This window comes from Nerophis ophidion, linkage group LG06, assembly GCF_033978795.1.
Source record: "Nerophis ophidion isolate RoL-2023_Sa linkage group LG06, RoL_Noph_v1.0, whole genome shotgun sequence".
Classification (NCBI taxonomy): domain Eukaryota; kingdom Metazoa; phylum Chordata; class Actinopteri; order Syngnathiformes; family Syngnathidae; genus Nerophis; species Nerophis ophidion.
This window is the reverse complement of record NC_084616.1, coordinates 20,611,031-20,629,858: the sequence shown is the minus strand read 5'-3', so window position 1 is coordinate 20,629,858 and position 18,828 is coordinate 20,611,031. Positions and strand designations below refer to the sequence as shown.

The 18,828-nt window shown below is 39.1% G+C and overlaps 1 protein-coding gene across 3 annotated transcripts in view; it reads left to right on the top strand.

Moving 5' to 3' along the window:
- Positions 1-1,581: 1,581 nt before the first annotated feature.
- LOC133554353 (kinesin-like protein KIF3B) overlaps positions 1,582-18,828 on the top strand; it is a 33,795-nt gene continuing 16,548 nt past the window's right edge. Inside the window, exons 1-3 of one of the 3 annotated variants that reach the window (XM_061902973.1) lie at positions 1,582-1,819; positions 9,466-10,901; positions 13,771-13,872. In XM_061902973.1, the coding sequence (XP_061758957.1) occupies positions 9,528-10,901; positions 13,771-13,872 (1,476 nt within the window). In that variant the 5' untranslated portion in view covers positions 1,582-1,819; positions 9,466-9,527. Of the gene's footprint in view, positions 1,900-9,462; positions 10,902-13,770; positions 13,873-18,828 lie in introns of all 3 variants that reach the window. The other 2 variants (XM_061902970.1, XM_061902972.1) reach the window with 2 other exon arrangements.

Sequence of the window (18,828 nt, the reverse complement as noted above, 5' to 3'; positions counted from 1 at the left end):
AAAACATCGCGGAATGATGACATGTACGCGTGACGTCACAGACTTTTAGGAAATATTAGCGATGCACACACACAGAGCTAAAAGTCGTCTGCGTTTACGGCATAATTACGCAGTATTTTGGACATCCGTGTTGCTGAATCTTTTGCAATTTGTTCAATTAATAATGGAGAAGTCAAAGTAGAAAGATGGAGTTAGGAAGCTTTAGCCTTTAGCCACACAAACACACGGTGATTCCTTGTTTAAAATTCCCGGAAGTGAAGCTTTACTATGGATCAGCTTTAGTATGTCAACCAGCAGTTTTCGGTGAGAAAATTGTGGTAAAAAGTCGCCACTTACCGGAGATCAGCTGAGCTTGTGCCGTCCATAAAGCTGCCGTCGACTTCCATCAGACACTGGCGTCAACACACCCGTGGATAGACCCTTCCGACTATCAGGTACTATTAAACTCACTAAAACACTAGCAACACAATAGAAAGATAAGGGATTTCCCAGAATTATCCTAGTAAATGTGACTAAAGACATCAGAATCTGTCCCAATGCAATCGCGTTTTTTTTTTTTACTTGATATATATATATATATATATATATATATATATATATATATATATATATATATATATATATTTTTTTTTTTTCTAGTCCGTCGCTATCAATATCCTCAAACACGAATCTTTCATCCTCGCTCAAATTAATGGGGAAATTGTCGTTTTCTAGCTCCGAATAGCTCTTTTTGTTGGAGGCTCCCATTAAAAACAATGTGAGGATGTGAGGAGCCCTCAACGGGTGACGTCATCGTCTGCGACTTCCGGTAAAGGCAGGGCTTTTCTGTTGGCGACAAAAAGTTGCCAACTTTATTGTTGATGTTCTCTACTAAATCCTTTCAGCAAAAATATGGCAATATCGCGAAATGATCAAGTATGAAACATAGAATGGACCTGCTATCCCCGTTTGGATAAGAAAATCTAATTTCAGTAGGCCTTTAAGGTCCAAGCTTACATCACACTCAAATTTTTACTGCATGCCTTTGGTAAGTGCCGGAATGAGAAGAGGTTTTAAAATAATTAGCGCATCCTTACTTTTATTGCATGCATTTGGTAAGCGCAGGAGTGAGAAGAGGTTTTATATGAATTAGACCCCCGGCGGCAATTCAAGGAAATACGGTAGTTCCGAAGGGGTTGAAGAATGTGTGAATTGTGTAAGTTTGAAACATGGCCAATTCATTTTGAATGGTGAAAAAATGTCCAGGAAAACCTGGAATTCTGGGAAATCTGGGAATTTTGTAAAAGGAAAGCCGGTGATTTTTGAATAGGCTGAACAGTTTGAAATCGGCGCGACTTGAATCTGATGAAAAATGTGGAAGTTAGAGTGCGCCAAAATCTGGAGAAGAAGAAGAAGAAGGAGAAGAAGAAAAAATTAGACACATTTTGGTGTAGAAAACAATATGTGCGAATGCTTTGGAGCCTTCACACATCAAGTATTGATATTGGCAATACTGGCCGTGTGATGAGTTGGTATCGAACCGCTACAAAAATGTGCAGTATCGGCCAGTCCGAGTGTTTCCTCTTTGCACCGGAAGTGAGCTGTTACCGTTGTTATTATTATTCTCGGCACTCTTATGTCAGCATCGAAGAACCCTGACAAACACAAATGTGATGACGTTCTGTCAGAAAGAAAGACGAACGTCAGAAACGCCCACGTTGACATTTGGAACGGTTCCACTAATGAACGCCGCCAAAGCGCATATGTCGCGCGATATGGAGTCACGTGACTGTGTGAGACGACGTAAAGATTGTTTTTTTTTGTTTTTCTCCCCCACCAGGTGAAATATAGTTCAATATTTTGTCACAATAATGAATTTTGACCCCGTGCAAAGTCAGCAAGTGTCGCTAAAAATGTCAGGTAAGTTCAAGTCGATGTTATTGTCACGTCGAGCTGGTGACGTCACTGTCAATGCAACTGTAAAAAGCCTGCCTTAATATAAATATTTCTCTCTGTCAACTCTTCACAAGTCGGTTTTTGTTTTATTATCCGTATTTTACCAACATTACTTCTAACAAAAGCCAACGCTGGATTATTTGACATTCTAAACCCATAACTTTTTGTACAATAAACATAACAAGAGTATAAAGGCCAGTTTCTGCCTTCTAAAACATTACATGATGGTAAGCTTTCATTCTGAAAGAAACAGGCATAATTATCAAGTAATAACAAGTCAAAATTAAAGCTGCAAGCAGCGATGGACAGGACCGACTTTTGCTGGTGTTTCCTGCCTTTACCCATTCAACATATCTTTACCTGCACTTTACCTACCTTCCCTCCATCCTGCGGTCACACTGATGCTTCTTTCTTTCACCCATACACACTGGTGCTTCCTGCCATCAATCACCCAGACAACCTATCTTTACCTGCACATTAACTACCTTCTCTGTATCCTGGTGTCAAACTGGTGCCCCATTCCTTCAGCCAGTCAACATATCTTTACCTGCACAGTAACTACCTTCTCTGCATTGTGCGGTCACGCTGGCGCTTCCTGCGGTTAAGCGGCCATCTTGAGACGGCAGCAGCGCAGCAAATCTTTGAAGGCTCGTAAAATTAAAACCGGAGCAGGCATTAAAACTCTTTTCGCAAATTTTAATCAGAAAGGTTCAATCTCTCTCCTGTGCGAGTTTGAAGCCGACACAACAAACGCGCTCAGAGGAGATAATGTTTGTAAAAAGGTGACGGGTTTTTACAAAACATTTGTTTTGAAAGGGTAATTGCCAACTTCCTGTTGATTTTTGCTGAAGAATGTAAATTAATGAAATGTATGCCTAAGTGAGACCTATATAGAGGTTTTTGTTTCATGTCTCTACAACATTCCTACCGGAAGTTACCAGCAGTTTTGTCTTGTGTTTTCTTCCTAGGAGCAGTTTTGTCTGTGTTTTATTCCTAGGGGGTGTTAGAGCACAACTTTTGAGTTTTGGGGTTTTGTTTTTTTATTAGATCGCAATTTTCACCAGTCCTGCTGTGTGTGTCCAGTTTGGTGAGTTTTGAAGCATTTTAAGGGAGTCAAATTACAGCTTAAAGAGGCAAAAATTACATTTTTTTAGGAAACTTTTGTTTTGAAGGTGTTTCTGCCAACTTCCTGTTGATTCTTGCTGAAAGGAGGTCAGTGTATGAAATCTAGGTCTAAGTCAGACCTACATAGAGGTTTTTGTTTCATGTCTCTACGACATTCCTAACGAAAGTTACAAGCAGTTTTGTCTGTGTTTTTTCCTAGGGGGCGCTGGAGCGCAATTTTGAGTTTTGGGTTTTGGTTTTTTGATTAGATCGCAATTTTCGCCTGTCCTGATGTGTGTGTTAAATTTGGTGAGTTTTGAAGCATGTTAAGAGGGTCAAATTACAGCTCAAAGAGGCGGCGGTATAATAATAATAATACCTTAGAAATACAATAGGGTCCTCTGTCCCAAAGGGACATTCGGTCCCTAAATATTAGATAAAAAGCCGCACTTATATGTAATAAAAATGTCTAAACTCTGAGATTATGTCTATTTTGTCTCATAATTTCCTTTTTTTTAAATCAGTTGGCCAATCTGCAGAGTGCTTATTATGCCTGCATTTATTATTAACACGTTATTGAAAGTCTTGAGTATGAAATAAAATAATTATGACTTTATTATCTTATAATTTAGATTTTATGACTTTTTTTCTCATACTTTAGTTTGTTTATCTCATAATTATTAGTGTCAGTCTTCAATATTCTTATTGTATTTAAATGTATTTATATTTCAATCCTTTAGAGATTAAATGATGACTTTTGACCATGTAATTTTGACATTTTATTTCATACTATACATTGCTATTTCATAATTATTTTTTTTATCTCATAACTTTGACTTTGTTGTCTCATAATTTCCATTTTTTAGCTCATAATAATTACTTTTAATCTTATGATTATGGCTTTTGATCTAATAATTTTATTTTATCTTATAATTTAAACTTTTTGTTTCATAATTATGACTTTTTTGTCACTTAATTATGATTTGCAATTGGGGCATGTATATACATACATATATATATATATATATATATATATATATATTATATATATATATGTGTATGTATATATATTATATATATGTATGTATATATATGTATATATATTATATATGTATGTATATATATGCTTACAACTTATATATACATATATATGTATATATATGTATATATGTACATATATATACATATATATATGTATATATATGTACATATATATATACATATATATATGTATATATATGTACATATATACATATACATGTACATATATATACAACAACTTATATGTATATATAAGTTGTTGTATATAAATATATATATTTATATTTGTATATAAACTTCAGATCTATCAATTATAAGTTTATATTTATTTTTTTAAAGGTTTTTTTGTTTGTCTTTTACCATTTTTGTAAAAAAAAAAAAAAAACTTTGTTTTTTTATACGGCAAACACAAAAAATATGCAATATTTTCCCCCCAAAACTATTTCAAAGTGCAACATTTTGATTTGAAGTAAGTGGAGCCTTAAATATTTATCGGCTGTTTGACACATACAGTCCAGAAATACAATTAGACACATGTCACATTCTCTTTTCTCTCTCCCTCAAACAAGGAACCCACAAAAAATATATATGAAATAAAATAAAAATGATAAACTAGGAAAGAAAACATGCATGAGTCAAATAAGTAGAGGCAAATACGGACATAAAGCCACAGACAACTGCCCTCCTGAGTGTCCTCACCAGGGTGCAGGATACACAACAGCAGAGAAAGGGCTCATCAATTATTAAAACTGGAAATCTTTGGGCAGCCCAACACGATTTGATTCGATTCCTGGGGGTAACGATTCGATTCGAAATCAATGCTTTTTAAATAACATTGGGTGCCAGATCTTTGATTAACTACATTCCTCCATGAAATAGATAAACAGCTGTGACACATTTCTATAATACAAAACCAAAACCAGTGAAATTGGCACATTTTGTAATTTATAAATAAAAACAGAATGCAATGATTTGCAAATTCTTTTTGAGCTATATTAAATTAGGTAGACTGCAAAAACAAGATCATGTTTCAACTGAGAAACAATTTTTTTTGTTGCAAGTAATCATTAACTTAGAATTTAATGGCAGCAACACGTTGCTAACAAGTTGTCACAGGGGCATTTTGACCACTGTGTTACATTACCTTTCCTTTTAACAACACTCAGTAAACGTTTGGGAACCGAGGAGACCATTTTTTGAAGCTTTTCAGGTGGAAATCTTTCCCATTCTTGCTTCATGGGGTCACTGTTTTGGTATTTTACGCTTCATAATGCGCCACACATTTTTAATTGGAGACAGGTCTGGACTACAGGCAGGCCAGTCTATTACCCGCACTCTTTTACTGTGAAGCCACGCTGTTGTAACACGTGGCTTGGCATTGTCTTGCTGAAATAAGCAGGGGCGTCCATGATAACGTTGCTTTGATGGCAACACATGTTGCTCCAAAACCTGTATGTACCTTTCAGCATTAATGGTGCCTTCCCAGATATATAAATTACCCTTGCCTTAGGCAATAATACACCCCCGTACAATCACAGATGCTGGCTTTTGAACTTTGCCCCCATAACAGTCTGGATGTTTCTTTTCCTCTTTGTTCCAGAGGACACAACGTCCACAATTTTCAAAAACAATTTGAAATGTGTCCTTGTCAGACCACAGAACACTTTTCCACTTTGCATCAGTCCATCTTAGATGAGCTCGGGCCCAGCAAAGCCACCAGCGTTTTTGCGTGAAGTTGATAAGTGGGTTTCACTTTGCATGGTAGAGTTTTAACTTGCACTTACAGATGTTGCGACAACCTGTACATACAGACGGTGGTTTTGTAAAGTGTTCTTGAGCCCATGTGGTGACATCCTTTACACACTGATGTCGCTTTTTGATGCAGTACCGCCTGAGGGATCAAAGATCCGTAATATAATCGCTTACGTGCAGTGATTTCTCCAGATTCTCTAAACCTTTTATTACAGACCGTAGATCAGGGGTCACCAACGCGGTGCCCGCGGGCACCAGGTAGCCCGTAAGGACCAGATGAGTCGCCTGCTGGCCTGTTCTAAAAATAGCTCAAATAGCAGCACTTACCACTGAGCTGCCTCTATTTTTTAAATTTTATTTATTTACTAGCAAGCTGGTCTCGCTTTGCTCGACATTTTTAATTCTAAGAGAGACAAAACTCAAATGGAATTTGAATATCCAAGAAAATATTTTAAAGACTTGGTCTTCACTTGTTTAAATAAATTCATTAATTTTTTTACTTTGCTTCTTATAACTTTCAGTAAGACAATTTAAGAGAACAAATACAACCTTAAAAATTATTTTCTGATTTTTAAACGCATATACGTTTTTACTTTTTAAATTCCTTCCTCTTCTTTCCTGACATTTTAAATCAATGTTCAATTTTTTTATTTTTATTGTAAAGAGTAATAAATACATTTTAATTTAATTCTTCATTTTACCGTCTTTTTTTTCTACGAAGAATATTTGTGAAATATTTCTTCAAACTTATTATGATAAAAATTCAAAAAGATTATTCTGGCAAATCTAGAAAATCTGTAGAATCAAATAAAAAAATTATTTCAAAGTATTTTGAATTTCTTTTAAAATTTTGTATTTTGGAAAATCTAGAAGAAATAATGATCTGTCTTTGTTAGAAATATAGCTTTGTCCAATTTATTATATATTCTAACAAAGTGCAGATTGGATTTTAACCTATTTAAAACATGTCATCAAAATTGTAAAATTAATCTTAATCAGGAAAAATTACTAATGATGTTCCATAAATTCTTTTTTTAATTTTATCAAAAAAATTCAAATTAGCTAGTTTTTCTCTTCATTTTTATCGTTTGAATTTTGAATTTTAAAGAGTCGAAATTGAAGATAAACTATGTTTCAAAATTACATTTTCATTTTTTTCGTGTTCTCTCCTCTTTTAAACCGTTCAATTAAGTGTTTTTTTCATCATTTATTCTCTACAAAAAACCTTCCGTAAAAGGAAAAAAAATGTACAACGGAATGACGGACAGAAATACCCATTTATATATATATATATATATATATATCAAAGGTAAATTGAGCAAATTGGCTATTTCTGGCAATTTATTTAAGTGTGTATTAAACTGGTAGCCCTTCGCATTAATCAGTACCCAAGGTTTGGTTTCAAAAAGGTTGGTGACCCCTGCCGTAGATGGTGAAATCCCTTAAGTCCTTGCAATAGCTCGGTGAGAAATTTTGTTCTCAAACTGTTCGACAATTTGCTCACGCATTTCTTCACAAAGTGGTGACCCTCGCCCCATTCTTGTTTGTAAATGACTGAGCCTTCCATGGAAGCTACTTTCATACCCAATCATGGCACCCACCTGTTCCCAATTAGCCTGTTCACCTGTGGGATGTTCCAAATTAGTGTTTTTTGAGCATTCCTCAACTTTCTCAGTCATTTTGCCATTTATGCCAGCTTTGCAGGCATCAAATTCCAAATGAGCTAATATTTGCAAAAAATAACAATTTCCAGTTTGAACGTTAAGTATCTTGTCTCAGTCTATTCAATTGAATATAGGTTAAAAATGATTTGAAAATCATTGTATTCTGTTTTTATTTATGATTTACACCCTGTGCCGACTTCACTGGTTTTGGGTTCTGTAATTTCAGTCCAGGTTTGTGTTATTCGAGACAACAATGTAATATTTTATTGTTATATTTCACCTGTTTAATCTTGCATTCCACTTCTTAATGTACTTTTAATTGTTCTTTTTAATAGTGTTTATGTCTGTTATGATGGTAAATGGGTTGTACTTGTATAGTGCTTTTCTACCCCTTTTTAAGGACCCCAAAGCGCTTAGACAGTATTTCCACATTCGCCCATTCACACACAGATTTACACACTGACGGCGGGAGCTGCCATGTATGGTGCTCACCAGGACTCATCAGGAGCAAGGGTGAAGTGTCTTGCCCAAGGACACCACGGAATTGACTAGGATGGTAGAAGGTGGGGATTGAACCAATAACCCTCAGATTGCTGGCACAGCTACTCTACCAACTTCGCCACGCTGTCCCCCATGATTGTCGTCTTTCCGTCTCATTAAATCCAACATGTACTAGGAGCCGAGTTACCGATGAGGGACGACTGGTCAGTAAGGCTGGGATTGAAGCGAGTAATAGCGTTGAAAAAGCGGATATTTCTTTGTTATGTTATCCCACAATCAGAGTTGTGGGGAAGAAGAGTGGATGCTTTTCAGGCCTCTGCAGCGCCAATGGATGATGTCGCAGATTTTGACGGGAAGGCTGTAGAAGCTGGACGGCTGCTAATGGTTTCCAACGGTTGGGAAACAAAGTAAATTCGATATATGAGCTAATACTATCAAATTTTACAGGGTTCACTTCGGCATTCGCTATGCTGTCTCGTGATGGGAGGCTCGTAACGCTATTTTATAGCATTAACAAAAAGCAAAAGGACTGCCCGTATCTTAGAATACTCATAAGTATGTAGGTACATTTTATTTATGGAGCTCTTTTTACAGATAGAAATCACAAAGCGTTGCACAAAACATAGTTGATTTAAAACCACAATTCAATCAAAACAAGGGGCAACATCATAACTATTATAAAAAAGTGGATTAAAATGATAGTTAAGAGGTTCATTACCAAAAAGCTTTACTAAAAAGCAAAGTCTTCAAATGTTATTTTTAAAAGATTCAACACAGTCAAGTTCGCGGAGGGACTGGTGCAATCGGGGGCTATAGCCTGGAATGCCAGTTTTAAAATGAGTTTTTGGAATCTTTAAGAGACCCTGGCCTGAAGACCGAAGGCTGTGTCCCAAAGTGTAAGGGCACAACAGATCAGTGGTCTACTGAGGTACCCCACCATGCAACGGGACTAAAATCTTTAACTGGAAGCTAATGAAGACTTGGTAGAAGGGGAGTAATGTGGACTGCTCTGAGTGCTCCGGTCGGGCAGACACATTTTGTACAGTCTGTAGTCTCTTTAGAGTTGTCTTTTTGAAACAAGTGAAAACAGAATTGCAATAGTCAACGCGAGAAGAGATGAATGCGTGAGTGATCATTTTGAGATCCGATTTTTACAACAGATTTCCCATTTTAGAGATATTTCTCAGGTGATAGGAGCGTTTTTTGGTCAGTTGACAACAGTGACCCTCCAAAGAAATTGACTGATCAAACACAACCCCAAAGTTTCTGAGGCTGGTTTTAACAGATGCACCCAGAGCACCAAGGGAGTTGTTGATCACAGGGATCTGTTGATCAGGAGTAATGATCAGAGTTTCCGTTTGGTTAGAATTCATCTGAAGGAAATTCGAGGACAACCGGTTTTGGATACTCGTACGTTGAGGTACCACAGTAGAACGTTTTGTAACTGAAATATTTTTGTCTCCAGCAGGTTCTGCACTGTGCATTCAATTGGGAAAATATTGCTAGAAAATCCACCCGAGCCTCTACAACATGTCCAATAGCAGTGAGTCCATAAAGGTAGTGGTCCGTTGTCGTCCTATGAATGAGAAGGAACGGGCGGCCACATTTGAGAGTGTGGTCTCTGTGGATGTCAAGTTGGGGCAAATAATTGTCAGGAACCCTCGGGATTCTTCGACCTGCAAACACTCCAAAGTCTTCACATTTGATTCGGTCTACGACTGGAACTCAAAGCAAATAGATCTATATGATGAAAGCTTTAGGCCCCTCGTGGATTCTGTTCTTCAAGGATTCAATGGGACCATCTTTGCATATGGACAAACCGGCACGGGGAAAACATACACCATGGAGGGTGTACGAAACAACTCAGAGAGGAGAGGAGTTATCCCCAACTCTTTTGACCACATCTTCACTCACATCTCGAGGTCTCAGAATCAGCAGTACCTGGTGCGAGCGTCATATCTGGAAATTTATCAAGAAGAAATGAGAGATTTACTCTCCAAGGACCAATCGCGTCATCTAGAGCTGAGAGAGAGGCCGGACATAGGTGTTTACGTAAAAAATCTGTCGTCCTTTGTCACTCGTAGTCGAGAAGAGATTGAGAATGTTATGAACGTCGGCAATCAGAATCGTTCAGTGGGCGCCACCAACATGAACGAACACAGCTCTCGCTCTCACGCCATCTTTGTGATCACCGTTGAATGCAGCCAACTGGGGGTGGACGGCGAGAACCACATTCGAGTCGGCAAACTCAACCTGGTGGATCTAGCCGGTAGCGAACGGCAGACCAAGACAGGAGCTCAGGGGGAGAGGCTGAAGGAAGCTACCAAGATCAATCTGTCACTTTCGGCTTTGGGGAACGTCATATCCGCTCTGGTGGACGGCAGGAGCAGTCACATCCCTTACAGAGATTCCAAACTGACACGCCTCCTACAGGACTCTCTCGGGGGCAACGCCCGCACTGTCATGGTGGCCAACATCGGCCCGGCGTCCTACAACGTCGAAGAGACTTTAACCACGCTGCAGTATTCCAACCGAGCAAAGAACATCCAGAATACGCCATGCGTCAACGAGGACCCCAAGGATGCCCAGCTTCGGAAGTTTCAGGAGGAGATTGCGAGGCTGAAGGAACAGCTGGAGAAGCGTACAGGAAAGAAAATCAGGAGGCAAAGGAGGAGGGCGGGGGACTGTAGCAACGATGAAGAGAGCGGCGTCGAGGATGAGGACGACGATGTCGATTACTGGAGGGAGCAGACGGAGGAATTGGAGAGAGAGAGGAAAGCGATCATGGAGGACCACAGCCTGTTGGCAGAAGAAAAATCACAACTCCTCCTCGAGAAGGAGAGGAAAATGAAAGACCTGAAGAAGGAGCAGAAAGAGGGAGAGCTGCTCGCAGCCAAGATTAAGGTAAGGACCACACTTTCTGTGGTTTTGATCCACTTCTTTCAGATCAGTTCACAGCTCTTTTGGAGAGATTTAGCTATTGTTGGCTCCGTCGGCAGGTCTATATAGACCAGGACTGCTCAAACCTTTTGCCTCCAGTGGCCAAAGTGAAAATGTGCCAATGTGCCAGGGGCCAAACACAATTAGCCTAAAATAAAGTTCCTGTAATTCGTGTCAAAAGCATTGATAGATGGCAACTAATAAGCCTTGCAGACATCAATGATTGTGTTAGCCATCGGGTTGTCCCGATACAACTTTTTACCGATATTGATGCGATACGATATCAGCAGGAATCATACATACTATTATTATTTTGTAATGTGCAATTTCAAAAAAAGGTTTGATCAAGTGAAATGAGTCAAACAGAAAACAATAGCAGCTATGAAAAACACTAACATATTTATTATTAACCGTCTGGAATGGACTTATGCTGTCTTTAGGTTGAAGTGGAGTGGTAATGGGTTTTTTTGGGAACACCCAGTGATCACAATTATTCATGACGCTGTAAGCTGAATGATGCGGACACGTTTTTTACTGGATACTTTCAAATATCCTTTTGTCTTGGTGACTTTGTATGTGTAGGTAGTTTGTAACAATAATTATAAGAGTCTTGTTTATATTGACACAACATTTAGATGTTAACTGGCTATAAACACTCTGCAGGACTGCTTGTATCGCACATGATGTCGCACACGATGAAATACTCTGCAGGACTGCTTGTATCGAACATGATATCACACACAAGTAAACACGCTGCAGGACTGCTTGTATCGCACATGATGTCACACACAATTAAATACTCTGCAGGACTGCTTGTATCGCACATGATATCACACACAAGTAAATACTCTGTAGGCCTGCTTGTATCCCACATGATATCACACACAAGTAAACACTCTGCAGGACTGCTTGTATTGCACATGCTATCACACACAACTAAACACTCTGCAGGACTGTTTGTATTGCACATGTTACCACACACAAGTAAAACACGCTGCAGGACTTGTATCACACATGGTATTACACACAAGTAAACACAGCAGGGTCATTTGTAACGCACATTATATCACACTGAAGTAAACACGCTGAAGGAACGTTTTTATCGCACATTATCACATATAAGTAAACACGCTGAAGGACCGTTTGTAAAGCACATTATCACACACATTTTTAACACGCTGCAGGACTGCTTGTATCGCACATGATATCACACACATGTAAACACTCTGCTGGACTGCTTGCATCACACATGATTTCACACACAAGTAAACAGACTGCCGGACGGCTTCTATCGCACATGATATCCCACACAAGTAAACACTCAAGGACTCCTATCGCACATGATATCACACACAAGTAAACACTCTGCGGACTGCTTGTATTGCACATGCTATCACACACAACTGAACACTCTGCAGGACTGTTTGTATTGCACATGTTATCACACACAAGTAAATACTCTGTAGGCCTGCTTGTATCCCACATGATATCACACACAAGTAAACACTCTGCAGGACTGCTTGTATTGCACATTATATCAAAGACAAGTAAACACTCTGCAGGACTGTTTGTATTGCACATGTTATCACACACAAGTAAAACACGCTACAGGACTTGTATCACACATGGTATTACACACAAGTAAACATAGCAGGGTCGTTTGTATTGCACATTATATCACACTCAAGTAAACACGCTGAAGGAACGTTTGTATCGCACATTATCACATATAAATAAACACGCTGAAGGACCGTTGGTAACGCACATTATCACATACATTTTTAACACGCTGCAGGACTGCTTGTATCGTAGATGATATCACACACATGTAAACACTCTGATGGACTGCTTGCATCGCACATGATATCACACACAAGTAAACACTCTTCAGGACTGCTTGCATCACACATGATTTCACACACAAGTAAACACACTGCCGGCCGGCTTCTATCGCACATGATATCCCACACAAGTAAACACTCAAGGACTCCTATCGCACCTGATATCACACACAAGTAAACACTTTGCGGACTGCTTGTATCCCACATTGTATCACACACAAGTAAACACGCTGCAGGACTGCTTGTACCCCAAATGATATCACACACAAGTAAATACACTGCCGGACGGCTTGTATCGCACATGATATCACACAGAAGTACACATGTTGCAGGACTGCTTGTATCTCACATGATATCACACACAAGTAAATACACTGCCGGACGGCTTGTATCGCACGTGATATCACACACAAATGAACACACTGCCGGACTGCTTGTATCCCACATGATATCACACACAAGTAAATACACTGCCGGACGGCTTGTATCGCACATTGTATCACACACAAGTAAACACACTGCCGGACGACTTGTATCGCACATGATATCACGCACAAGTACACATGTTGCAGGACTGCTTGTATTGGAGCTAAAATCAGAACGTTTAGATGCAAGCCGATATAATCTGACACTTGTGTTTGTTGTTGTTGATATCGGACTGATATCCAATTTGAATAATGGCTTAGGACATCGTTGGTGATCTTAAAAGAAGGTCAGTATGAATACATTTGAGAAATCACCTTATGGCCCGCCAAACCAAACGAATCAACAAGCCAGATTTGAGCCCCACTTTGGGCTCCCCTGATGCAGACAGTCTTTAAAACAACACATTTTGTCCCTTTCCCTAGCAGCACTTGACTTGGATGTTCCAACACGAGTACTAGCACAACTTGGTGCAATTCTACTGTACTGGAACAGCAGCCGTAGGTGTTTCCAGCATGTCACCCCTCTGATGTAGCTAAACCAGCCATTATTATTTATTCCCACTGCAGACCATGGAGAGTAAACTTCTGGTCGGAGGCAAGGACATTGTGGATCATACCAATGAGCAGCAGAGGATGCTGGAGCAGAAAAGGCAAGAAATAGCAGAGCAGGTAGGAATAAGTCGCTGTATGACTGCATCGTACATCTTGGCATCAATCCGTGTGCAAAATGAAAAACCAGTGAAGTTGGCACGTTGTGTAAATCGTAAATAAAAACAAAATACAATGATTACCAAATCCTTTTCAACCTATATTCAATCGGATAGATTACAAAGACAAGATACTTAGAGCTCATTAGGAATTTGATGCCTGCAACATGTTTTAAAAAAGCTGGCACAAGTGTCAAAAAAGACTGAGAAAGTTGAGGAATGCTCACCCGACACTTATTTGGAACATCCCACAGGTGAACAGGCTAATTGGAACAGATGGGTGCCATGATTGGGTATAAAAGCAGCTTCCATGAAATGCTCAGTCATTCACAAAAAAGGATGGGGCGAGGGTCACCACTTTGTGAAGAAATGCGTGAGCAAATTGTCCCAACAGTTTAAGAACATTTCTTGACCAGCTATTGGAAGGAATTAAATTTTTAATTTCACCATCTACGGTCCGTAATATCATCAATAATAGGTTCAGAGAATCTGGAGAAATCCCTGTATGTAAGCGATGATATTACAGACCTTCAATCCCTCAGGCGGTACTGCATGAAAAAGCGACATCAGTGTCTAAAGGAAATCACCACATGGGCTCAGGAACACTTCAAAAAACACTTTCAGTAATTACAGTTTTTAGCTACATCTTTAAGTGTAAGTTAAAACTATACGCTGCAAGCAAAAGCCATTTATCAACAGCACCCAGAAATGCTACCGGTTTTGCTGGGCCCGAGCTCATCTAAGATGGACTGATGCAAAGTGGAAAAGTGTTCTATGGTCTGACAAGTCCACATTTCAAATTGTTTTTGGAAACTGTGGATGTTTTGTCATCTAGAACAAAGAGGAAAAGAACCATCCGGATTGTTCTAGGCGCACAGTTCAAAAGCCAGCATCTTTGATGGTATGGGGGTGTATTAGTGCCAAAGACATGGGTAACTTACACATGTTTGAAGGCACCATTAATTCTGAAAGGTACATCCAGGTTTTGGAGCAACAAATGCTGCCATCCAAGCAACGTTATCGTGGACGCCCCTGCTTATTTGAGCAAGACAATGTCAATCCGCGAGAAACAGCGTGGCTTCATAGTAAAAGAGTGCAGGTACTAGACTTGCCTGCTTGTAGTCCAGACTTGTCTCCCATTGAAAATGTGTGGCGCATTATGAAGCCTAAAATACCACAACGGAGACCTTGAACTGTTGAACAATTTAAGCTGTACATCAAACAAGAATGGGAAATAATTTCACCTGAAAAGCTTCAAAAATGTGTCTTCTCAGTTCCCAAACGTTTACTGAGTGTTGTTAAAAGGAAAGGTAATGTAACACAGTGGTCAAAATGCCCCTGTGACAACTTGTTAGCAGCGTGTTGCTGCCATTAAATTCTAAGTTAATGATTATTCGCAAAAGAAAATTAAGTTTCTCAATTGGAACATTAAATATCTTGTCTTTGCAGTCTATTCAATTGAATATGAGTTGAAAAAGATTTGCAAATCATTGTATTCTGTTTTTATTTACCATTTACACAACGTGCCAACTTCACTGGTTTTGTATTTTGTACAAACTCTGTTCCGTTCAGTGTTATTTTGAAGCCAATTCTGATCATTGATATCGATCACATGTCCTAACTGTAAATGTTGAAATGTATTTATGCTGAGTGCTATAAATAGTGCGACAATATCAACACAATATCTTGATATAGTTCCTTTGTAGTTTGATCCAAACAAAGTGAATAGTACACAATAAGTAAACACAAGTAAAAACTACCATTTACTACTATTTTAAATACTTAGCTTTTTGTCATTTTCTGTTAATAACTGCGGACCTACTGCGGTAACGCGCTTCCATCTGCACTTCCTGAACTTTACAACGCACTTGTTTCTTCTCTTGCTTAGCGGCTAGTTTAGCCATTAGCATGCCTTTTTGTCTGCTCCTGCTTGTATGTTACATATTATGGGTGTCAAATTGTTTTTTTTTTAGAATGAATGGCAATTGTTATTTGTAAAAATTCTTAATCGGTTAAAAAAAACAACAACAAAAAACAATATATATATACACATGTATACACAAACATATAAATATATATATATATATACACACACATATATATATATACATACATATATATTTATCAATCAATCAATCAATCAATGTTTACTTATATAGCCTTAAATCACTAGTGTCTCAAAGGGCTGCACAAACCACCACGACATCCTCGGTAGGCCCACATAAGGGCAAGGAAAACTCACACCCAGTGGGACATCGGTGACAATAATGACCCAGTGGGACGTCGGTGACAATGATGACTATGAGAACCTTAGAGAGGAGGAAAGCAATGGATGTCGAGCGGGTCTAACATGATACTGTGAAAGTTCAATCCACAATGGATCCAACACAGTCGCGAGAGTCCAGTCCAAAGCAGATCCAACACAGCAGCGAGAGTCCCGTTCACAGCGGAGCCAGCAGGAAACCATCCCAAGCGGAAGCGGATCAGCATCGCAGAGATGTCCCCAGCCGATACACAGGCAAGCAGTACATGGCCACCGGATCAGACCGGACCCCCTCCACAAGGGCGAGTGGGACATAGAAGAAAAAGAAAAGAAACGGCAGATCAACTGGTCTAAAAAGGGAGTCTATTTAAAGGCTAGAGTATACAAATGAGTTTTAAGGTGAGACTTAAATGCTTCTACTGAGGTGGCATCTCGAACTGTTACCGGGAGGGCATTCCAGAGTACTGGAGCCCGAACGGAAAACGCTCTATAGCCCGCAGACTTTTTTTGGGCTTTGGGAATCACTAACAAGCCGGAGTCCTTTGAACGCAGATTTCTTGCCGGGACATATGGTACAATACAATCGGCAAGATAGGATGGAGCTAGACCGTGTAGTATTTTATACGTAAGTAGTAAAACCTTAAAGTCAAATCTTAAGTGCACAGGAAGCCAGTGCAGGTGAGCCAGTACAGGCGTAATGTGATCAAACTTTCTTGTTCTTGTCAAAAGTCTAGCAGCCGCATTTTGTACCAACTGTAATCTTTTAATGCTAGACATGGGGAGACCCGAAAATAATACGTTACAGTAGTCGAGGCGAGACGTAACAAACGCATGGATAATGATCTCAGCGTCTTTAGTGGACAGAATGGAGCGAATTTTAGCGATATTACGGAGATGAAAGAAGGCCGTTTTAGTAACGCTTTTAATGTGTGCCTCAAAGGAGAGAGTTGGGTCGAAGATAATACCCAGATTCTTTACCGTGTCGCCTTGTTTAATTGTTTGGTTGTCAAATGTTAGAGTTGTATTATTAAATAGAGTTCGGTGTCTAGCAGGACCGATAATCAGCATTTCCGTTTTTTTGGCGTTGAGTTGCAAAAAGTTAGCGGACATCCATTGTTTAATTTCATTAAGACACGCCTCCAACTGACTACAATCCGGCGTGTTGGTCAGCTTTAGGGGCATGTAGAGTTGGGTGTCATCAGCATAACAGTGAAAGCTAATACCGTATTTGCGTATGATGTCACCTAGCGGCAGCATGTAGATGCTGAAGAGTGCAGGGCCAAGGACCGAACCCTGGGGAACTCCACACGTTACCTTAACGTAGTCCGAGGTCACATTGTTATGGGAGACACACTGCATCCTATCAGTAAGATAAGAGTTAAACCAAGACAGGGCTAAGTCTGACATACCAATTCGTGTTTTGATACGTTCTAATAAAATATTATGATCGACGGTATCGAAAGCAGCGCTAAGATCGAGGAGCAGCAACATAGATGACGCATCAGAATCCATCGTTAGCAATAGATCATTAGTCATTTTTGCGAGGGCTGTCTCCGCGGAGTGATTTGCCCTGAAACCGGATTGAAAGGTTTCACATAGATTGTTAGACGCTAAGTGTTCATTTAACTGCTCCGCAACAATTTTTTCGAGGATTTTTGAAATAAAGGGAAGGTGAGACACCGGTCGGTAGTTTACCATGAGGTCAGGATCGAGGTTAGGTCTTTTAAGAAGAGGATGAATAACCGCTTTTTTGAATGCTAGGGTAACAGTGCCCGAGGAGAGTGATAAGTTTATAATATTTAGCACTGATGGACCTAATAATACAAAGAGCTCCTTGATCAGTTTCCCAGGAAGAGGGTCAAGTAAACATGTTGTCTGTTTTATTCCATTTACACGTTGTAACAATTCCTCTAATGTTATTTCCTCAAAACGAGAGAAACTATTTTATATACGTTAATATATATTTTTTAATTGATTAAGAATTGCTACAAATAAGAATTGCCATTCATTCTGTATAATATGTATGTATATTTGTATTTTTATTTAGTATTTGGAATTTTTTTATTTATGTATTTATTTTTATAAACGATTAAGAATTGTTACAAATAAGAATTGCCATTCCTGCTAAAATAAAACAATTTTGTCTGGCTTGACAGGACAGATAAAAATAAAAACAATAACAAATATATATATCTATGTATAGTAACGCTTGCTGGGCATTGTAATGCGGGATTATTCTTCCAAGGATGCAGTCGGGCAACGAACACAGCGTACGGTAAGAAAAGATTGATTTATTCAACAAATGATAACAGACTTAGTCAAAACAAAAAGAACCAGCATGGGAGCTAGAAAAGAACTAAAAGCGCGAGCATGGGAGCTAGGGAAATAACAAACAAACTTGCACGGAGGCACAAAAGGGAAAACAAAAACTACTAGCATGAGAGCTAGAGGAACAAAAGGCTTAGCGTGAAAGCTAGCAAGAAAACACATAGAAATAGGAATTGTTACTGAAGTGAAACACAAACAGCGTCAATCACTTACTAGGGTGCGAGATGAATGAACAGAAAAGGCAGGCTTAAATAAGGGTGGTGATTCACAAAACAGGTGTGCGTCTGGAAACCACGGCAGGTGAAAATAATACGTTGCTATGGAAAC